At 34.7% G+C, this 9,395-nt stretch overlaps 1 protein-coding gene across 1 annotated transcript; it reads left to right on the top strand.

Annotated features, from left to right (window-relative positions):
- Positions 1–2,399: 2,399 nt before the first annotated feature.
- On the top strand, positions 2,400–9,395 carry alx3 (ALX homeobox 3). The gene is made up of 4 exons (XM_058389255.1): positions 2,400–2,812; positions 7,665–7,942; positions 8,200–8,325; positions 8,640–9,395. The coding sequence occupies exons 1-4, from the start codon at positions 2,485–2,487 to the stop codon at positions 8,988–8,990; spliced, it is 1,083 nt and encodes a 360-aa protein (XP_058245238.1). The 5' UTR covers positions 2,400–2,484; the 3' UTR covers positions 8,991–9,395.

Below are 9,395 nucleotides of genomic sequence, written 5' to 3'. Positions count from 1 at the left end.
TGGCTGTTATACTCCCCGCGGTAAATGGCCGTGCTGTTTATACACTTGTCCATCAGTCTGTCTCCGTGTGGCCTTACAGGTATCCAGCAAACTTCTACGGCGTCTTCAAACCAACGAAAGCTGTGTAAGTGCCCCGTGTTTGGAGATTGATTGCAGAGATTGTAACAGCAACGTCAAAATCAACATTCATGAGTTACTTGAAGAAGGTCCTTACAGAATGAATCAACCCTGCATGCGTGTGTGCAGAAGGTGAGTGACTTACAGGCTGAGCGTGCGTTTCTACGTTTATTTGTGGGCTGGATTTTAGACTTAACGTAATAATGCAAATAGTGATGAGATCTAATCCTGCAAATGCTAGGACGTAAAAGGTTACTGAAGTTTTAAATGAGGTTCATTTTTGCTTGTGATGTCATGATTTTACACACTAACCTGTAATAGCTACGCTGTGTTCTGTCACACACACGCTACACCTTATACACAGTGGGGTCCAAAAGTCTGCACTGGTGAAAATGCATCTATTTTGTATTCATATTACTATTATTTGCATTACTATTATATATACAATAATTTCCATTACAAGTTATATTATCAACAACAGCTTAAGTGAAAAGAAATGAAAATAGAATCTTTGAAATGAATTTCAGATTTTCTTTGTATTTGCTATGTCCCCTTTTAAGGACAGAGTGAACTCCAAAGTGAACCCCGAGTATTTGCGCAAAACCTTATGATCCATTTTAAATCAAATTCATCAACGTGTAGTGTGAACACATGCTTCAGTCGAAGTGATTAAAAATGAAAATTTGACCTTGTGTACAAATCATGGTAAATATCACACATTTTCCTGCATTTTTATTGGACCCTGGAATAGTGTAGAAACTTGAATATTAACTTCTGAACATTTAAAATATTGAACATTAACGTTGCTTTAAATATGTCGAAATTCTTTATTAAATTTATTTTAAAGCTGAACTGAAAAAGGACAATCCCAGATTTTCAGTGTGCTCTCAGACTTTTGCAATAATATTTTCATGAATACACACCTTAGCAGTGTTAGTGTTTATATCAGTTGTTAATAGGTTTAGGCCTATATACGCTAAGGATGTTGCACTTCTTTTTGGATTTTGTAAAATGATATTTGGGTTAAAAATGTATGAAAGATAGCGCAATATGCTATTTGTTAATTATCTAGGCACTTTTATTTAGACAACTTTTATTATTATTATTATTATTTTATTTCGTAAGGGTTTGAGTTATAACTTGACTCAGCCTATAATGTGAAATTGGCTTTAAGACATTTAACGGATTTATGCATATTTAGAATAGATGATGCCAGTGCTAATTTTCTCGAGCTTTTTATATAAAGTAAATTAATATGTCAGTCGGTATGTCAACATCTCCTTCAGTTCACGAAAGTAAGAAAACAAATGGACTTTGCTGTGTCACATTCAAGAGCTTTTATTTGTTTTGACAGATCTAACAGTTATGCTTGAACATGCGCGCGACATGTTACTACGTGGCGCATAACATTCATTTCTGAATTCTGGGACATTTTACAACTAACATATGCTATATTGACAACAACTAAAACCCCCAAACAATCAGAAACTACTGCTATTTAAAAAAAACATTTCTACTTACTCTACTACTACGAATAATAATAAAACTACAGTAATACTACAATTTTTAATTTCTGTAGTAGTAGTAGTTTACTTGCAGTTGTTGTTGTTGTTGTTGTTGTTGTTGTTTATTCACATTCATAACAAGTCATTATGCCGTTCGTTAATCGCCTGGTCAAATGGCCGAAAAAACAAAAACATGATTTAGGATTCTCTTGTCTAAAAATAATGCTATTTCTATAAAATCTTTGCACATAAAATACATTCCAGCATATTAACTATTTGGTTTTTAATATATATATAAAACTATATAAACATTTGTCTGTGAAATGCAAGATTTCAATTCAGTCCTCATAAAGGGCACTTGTACTTCAAGTCTGACTGATGGGACCTGAGCTTTGCACATCCCATTGATTACTGCACATAGTGTTTTGTATTGCGTTATAGCAGCAGTCGAGTTACGAGTAATTCTTTACGCACTTAAATCTCGTAACTTTCGAAATAACGAACGTGACATTCGCTGTTCACCACCTTGCGACCATTTTTTATTACGTAGGTGTAATTTTCTTTAGTCAAAAAACGCATTAACAAGTTGGTCCCTTGGTTAAAGTTCTTTGTTGAAAATGTTCTTGAACATTGTCGACAAATAGTTAATTGGGCAGACAGGAACTCCACGTGATTGAATTTTTGCTAGATTGAATAAGACCGCTGCATTCTCTCTCTCTTACTTCTCGTTTCACGGCTCTTTGTTTCTGATGTCTGAAATCCCACCCACTTGAAAATGGAGACGCCACAGGAGCGAAAACGTCTCGAGCGCGCACAAACCTTTTCGCTGTTAATAGCAGCCAGTGCGGAGTGGAGTGGCACGATGGAGACTGAGAGCTGTTTATCTTTTGCTTCTCCTCCGAACAGGACGACGCCGGAGCAGTCTCCAGGTCTGGAACATAATTCTGCCTCTTTCTTCCAGTGTGACGAGCTGCAGAAATCACCGCACGCTCACGTGTCGCAAAGGCACGCCGGGCGCGCGGACTTCTTTACTGCGCGCTACGCAGCGAACGGCGCGCACGCGGACTTTACGCACAGCCTCGGCGGCTCCTCACCCAGAAAACACGGCAAGTACTTGGAAACCACCGCGACGGACCAAAAACCGTTATCCATAACCGAGAAGAGCTCATTTTACGACAGCAGTTCCAATGGTGAGTAAATGAACCGTGAGCTATAGGTTTTACTTTGTTTAGATATAAGCTGTTAAATCTAGAGTTATAGCACACAACGACGTATGGACATCGTTATCATTCTCTCTTTATTCTCCGTTAAAATAATAGTAATAATAATAATAATAATGATAATAATAATAATCATCATCATCATCATCATCATCATCATCATCATCATCATCATGACCCATATATTAATTTTGTAGAAAAGCTTATATTTCTGCTTTTGAACACATGCTCTAATGCAGTCCTATAAATGAAGTATGAACGAAGTCTACTACTACACACACACACACACACACACAAAAACAATTAAACCGCTCTCTAAAATAGAAAAGACTTATATTACGTCTAAACTCAACATTTCACTATAATATTAAAAAGTTCAATTCAACTATGTCTTTGACAACGTGGACATTTGTGTAGGCCTGCAACGATGCGCTTATAAATAATATTTTATATTCCGTATACCGTTCTGCTAAATGTTGATGGGAATTTTAAACAATTTAAAATACTAATGGATATACAAATGTTATTAACCTTTTATACGTTTTTATTCATTTGTTATTCAATATTTAATAAAAAAAACATCATTTTATCATTACATTTTGTTTAAAGAGCACGCGTTGTTTTTCTAAAAACAATACCTAGCTTAAAAACAAAACAATAAATGTACAAAACATGATTTTTAATCGTGAAAAGGATGCTTTGATAATGTGTGCTGTGTTACATTACAGTATTATATTTCATTTTACTCTTGCCTTAACTAAAAACGTTTTGGGCTGGAATGAAGCACTCTTTGGAAGTAATAAGAGTGAATGGAAACTTGGATAGAACTGTTTAAGAAAACTGTAAACTCAATCTAACGATTCGTGCACCTTTTTTAAAAATGTTATGCGTGTGCTTGGTCGTTATTTAATATAAATAATATTATTTGCTTTTGGCTTTTTGAGGACGTTTATTGTGATGTTTATTTATATATTTTTTTAATGACTTGATTTTATTAATATATGTTTATATATAATATTTATTAACATTATTGTTTTACTGCTACTACTACTACTACTACTACTACTAATAATAATAATAATATTTTTGTATGAGCAATTACTTTATGTGCAGCTGAGTTATTAAGCCAGTCAAGACCTGTATGCGCGTTTTATGTTCAGTTAATGATGCATTAAAAACACTCGACTTCATTTTTCAACGTAAAAAAGCGACTCGTTCTCTGAAACCAGGTTCATCCCTTGTTATTGTTATTCAGAATTGTCTTGAATGATCTTTCAAGAAATTGAAAGATCAAAAGTCTTATAAAGGTTTTAGGATAAAATGAATGTTTTGCAATAATATGGTTATTCATTGTTTTGCTGTATATGTGCTAAAGCACTTGCGCACTACTGTGGACAGCGGTGTCCTTCCTGTTCGGCTCTGACACTGTGTCACACCGGACATGTTCTGAACATAAACAGGGACTTCCGGTCGTTTCAAATTACTATCTCTAGGAATCTGTCAAAGGGAACTCTAATACCAAAGTTTATACGTCGGAAAAGAAACAAAGAAATGTTTGGACATTGTTTAGTCCAAATGTCCATTAGTATACCGATGACAGTTATGTCTGTTGCTTCACAGGTCGACTTTTTATTTAGTTTTAATTGTGCAGTATAATTAAATACATCGCTTATTCATAGAGAGTAGGCCTGTTTACTGTTAGAGCCTATGAAGCAAAATAAGAGGCCCATAATAAAACGTGCCTTCTTAGCTCTCAGCCTAATAAATAACAATAATAATTCAACACGTCTTAAACCTGCTCTAGTTCTAATTCTTTATCTGATCACTATCTGATCACACCCAACCATTTTCATAGGCTATCACTAACAGCTTTTTATGAGAGTGGCCTTACAACAGAACCTTAGCATAGTATCAATGAAATTAAGGTGTTTTGTGTAAAATAAACAAATAAATAAATAAATAAAATCCTTATGTACATGGGTCAGCAAATCTATCTGTTTTATTTGGCTACCCAAAATGGTAATTGTGACCTTTTACACAGTTTAGCTAACTAACTTGCTTTTATATGAGGTGAATAATAATAGTTTACAGAGTCCTGTAAAAAAAAAGAATAATTTGGCTACATGCTTGCTTTACAGATTTACACCCTGCAAAAACAATGTGACATTTAGCCTACTAAAAAATGTTTAATGTATGTTTAAATATAAATGTTCTATAATCTATAGTGATCTCTCCAAATTTATTCGTGAAAATTGTATTAATTACGACTGCGTCCAAAACTATCCTGATGACTGAAAGAAGTAAATAAATGTGATGTAAAAAGACTTTTGCTTTTCATCAAGGCATTTTTCTTTATGTTCTGGATATGATTCACGTAAATGACAAACTACTGTCAGTACTTAATATTTATATTAATATTATTAAAATGTTTTAACAGAAACAACAGACAAAAGCATTTTTAATTGAAAAAAAAAACTACACTTATTTAATGTTTTATTAGATAATTAGTCCTAGCTTCCTAAAAGAGCAGACAAGCAGAGGACCCTTAAGTGTTCTAAATGTTATAACTGCACATGTTATAACTTGGTTTACATACAAAACCCTTGTAATTGAATAATCGAACTTTAGTCCAGCCTCACATTCAATTCAATTCAATAAAAAAAAAATTTAAGGCAATTTTAGGCACACAGAGTAGTTAAAAAAGATCAGTGCAAATACAAAACAAAATAAGATAACATAAATAAAATACAATTTTTGTAATGATGATAAATGGAATAAGTCTGTTAGTGCAAAAAGCCTGAGTAAACATTTTATAAAATATCTGTAAAATTAAAAATCTGTGTAAAATATCGGTAGATAAATAAAATGAACTGTTTAAACTGTTAAAACTGTGAAAATAGGTACTGCTTAATAGCCGAAACAAAAGAAGAGAAAGAAAAAGAAAGTAGAAGAAGTGAAATAGATGTATGGATATATGAATAAATTAAACTAAAAGTGAGGATATTGACATAAATGAACACAAAGAAAGAAACAAACACTTGCTTATTGTGAGCTTAAGGGCTGAAGAGCTTAACATCAAGTTCAGATAGCCTAGACAGGTAAATTTATTGATGAAATGATTAATTTTGAATTTATGGAGTAATGAACATGTAAGACATAAGGGTTTAAGGTATTATTTAAACTGTTTAAATTGGCTTAGTTTTAAAAAATTACCTGGAAAAAGGTGTAGAAAACAAGGAAAAATAAATGGTGTTACCCAGTGAGCTATACCCTGATCGGGTACAAGGATTAATAATCTAGCTGCTTGAAGGGACAGGCTACATGGTTGCATTTATGTGTACCTCATACTCTTGTTACAGACACTCCCCCAAGGCCCCTTCACTCCAAGGCACACATACTAGAATCATTCTGCACTTCTGGATAAAGTTCAAGCAATTTGAATGCTTTTTTAGCTTTTATATGCATTTTATATCCCTTTATGAATGAATTTACTAATTACTCATTTAAGTTAATGTTCAAAAAATGTTTGGTACTGATAATGTACCAAATCGAATAGTGAAGCAGAATATTTATAGAAATAACACTGTAGGATAGATTAGCAGAAAACTTTTAATACTAATCATTTTCATTGCCAAGAATATCTAACATATAATATATACTTTGGTCTAGCACAGAAGAGATCAGTGAAAGTCTCTAACACATCAGTAAAGCAGGCTGGAGAAGCAAGTTTGTTTTTTAACAAACACAAGAATATTTATTCTCCTCTCATGAACATTTTGGACTTGAGCCCATCTCTCGATAGATGAAGATAATCTTGTCAATTTCAGGGGACAGTTTCCTTCACAAAGCACGAGACATCTAAATTAAAAACAAAGCCCAGATATGTTTCATAGTAAATATTATTTTATGTTTATGGTTGTGCAAATCCTTCAGTTCTGTGCTTATGTTAACCAAATACAATGCCACATTTGTTTGTTTATCTTTAAAAATAATTTATTCTTTGGTGAGTTTCAGTGCCAAAAGACAGTTCATAGCAGCGCTTACTCACTAACATCTCTCAGTAAAATCAGTTTGCGACCTATTTATAAAATGAAAATATTATTTATTTTAATAATACTTCATACAGGATACATTCAATCCCTTTGCAATTACTTTCTAAATTCAAACATTCAAAGAAATAATAAAAATCACAGTAAAATATTAGTATTCTTTAATATAATATAGTAGCACACTATACCACAGTAACATACTATACTATAATAACATAGCACAGAGGTGCAGTCCTGCCACCTCCCAAAAACATACTAATAGGTGGATACTCTAAACTGTCATTCCTGTTAGCGAGTGTGTGAAAGTGTGTGTGCATGGTGTCCTGTCCGTAGACACTCCCAGTCTTTCCAGAATAGGCCCTAAGGAGGGATAGGGTCCAGTATAAATTGACTCTGATACTCTACTCTACTGTACTGCTGTACTATACTATACTATACTATACTATACTATACTATACTATACTATACTATATTGTACTGTACTATACATTTATCTTCATCATTGCATTAAATTTGCATGAAAACTTAATATTCTCTACTTCTAAATTTCTGGTTGTCAGTATGGATTATAATAAGTTTTGAAATCTGTACAGTGATAAGAACAGCCTTAAATTGAATGCACTCCTGTACGTTCTTCACACTTATTTGTGTTACATATTGTGAACTCAGGGTGCTATTCTTGTTTGGTTCAACACCAACCCGCCCCCATCCTAATCTAAATATACTGAATGTTTACAATTAACCATGTCTTGCCTTGTCTCTTCTGTCCTCAGTGGGTGAGAAGTCATTGCCTAAGCCTTTGGCTTATCCTGTTCTGGACTCTGAATGCTGTGGCAAATTGAAAGAGCCTTCAGATGGACTAACTGAAGGAGACCCCATTGCAGACTCCATCAACCTTTCAGGCAAAAACAAGAAACGAAGGAACCGCACCACATTTAGTACTTTTCAGCTGGAAGAACTGGAGAAGGTCTTTCAGAAGACACACTACCCAGATGTGTATGCACGGGAGCAGTTGGCCCTGAGGACTGAGCTCACTGAAGCACGAGTGCAGGTACTCTATGAGACTTTGATACATGACTCTAAACGCTGACATTTTACTTATTTAAAATCAAATTATATAACTGAAGCTGGTTATTTTCTATTTTCAGCCATTGCCTTTTCAAAGTTCCACAGGTGTAAATGTTATTAAGTTCAGCAATTTTAGGTTTATTTATAGACATAAAATAAAATTAATTATATACATAAGTAATATGAAATTTAAAATGTACTTTAAAATGTACTTTTGTCTGTTTTGGCATGCTCTGACAGGTCTGGTTTCAAAACAGAAGGGCTAAATGGAGGAAGCGGGAGCGCTATGGCAAAATGCAAGAAGTGCGAAATCACTTTGCCGCTACATATGACATCTCCCTGCTCCCTCGCTCCAATACATACCAGGTACACTCATCCAATATGTACACTTCAGATGTGTTATGAAGATGACACCCATTTTCCTGCTGCTGATCAGGCAAAAGTATCATGTTAATATTATTCATAATTATATATTTTTTGACTATCAGTAAAATTGTGCAACAAAATGTCCATGGATAATACATTGTTCATGTGCGTGTGTGTGTGTGTGTGTGATCACTTTATTCATTCATTAACTGAAGGGAACAGTTGAATTGTCTAGGACTCCTTTTGATCTCAGTTCTGACTGAGTTAATACTTTTACATTATTTTTAACATTTATCATCTCTCTCGCTTCGTAGATGCAGGGTAACCTGTGGCCTGGAGGAGGAGGTGCAGGAGGGGCCAGTGGGGGCTGCGTCTTGGGCACAGACAGTATGCCTTCTTCATGCATGGCTCCTTACCCTCATCCCCATGCACACCCCCATGCTCATGGGCTTATGGGAATGTCCACGTCACCGACTCACCCTCCACATCATCCTCATCCTCACCATCCAGGCATCAATGGCCTGTACTCCCTGCACAGCTTCCAAGGAGGTCTGGGGGCTCATTCCTTTGAGCCCAGCCCTGAGTCTGACTACAAGCCTTCAGGCCTGGTGGCACTGCGCATGAAAACCAAAGACCCTGGCAGCCTCTTGTCTTGGCCAACGTGACTCGTATTTAATTAGGACTGAGCCAACATATAATCAACGGATTCACACAGAAATCCAAACATTGGAGTTTTGGACAGTGTCCATCTCCCATCATGCAGCAGGAACAGTTTCAGTCCTAATCCTTTGCTAGATTTGCAGTTGATGTAATAGTAATAACAAAAATACCTGTATATGCTGTTTATATGTTTCCATACGGGAGCATGTAATTGGTTACTGTCAATATTTTTTAAAATAAGCAAGCCAAAGGTTGCCTTAATGTTGAATTTTTTAAAGAATGTATTCTATGAAAATAGCATAACTGTCCAAAGAATGACATTTTTATTTAAAATAGTTAATCACATATTTCTAGTGTATACTGATTTTTTTCTAGTATGACAGTCAATAAGTGGCTTTTATGTTTCAGTT

This window comes from Hemibagrus wyckioides, linkage group LG05, assembly GCF_019097595.1.
Source record: "Hemibagrus wyckioides isolate EC202008001 linkage group LG05, SWU_Hwy_1.0, whole genome shotgun sequence".
NCBI lineage: Eukaryota > Metazoa > Chordata > Actinopteri > Siluriformes > Bagridae > Hemibagrus > Hemibagrus wyckioides.
The sequence above is the reverse complement of the archived record's forward strand: the minus strand, read 5'-3'. Positions and strand labels throughout refer to the sequence as shown.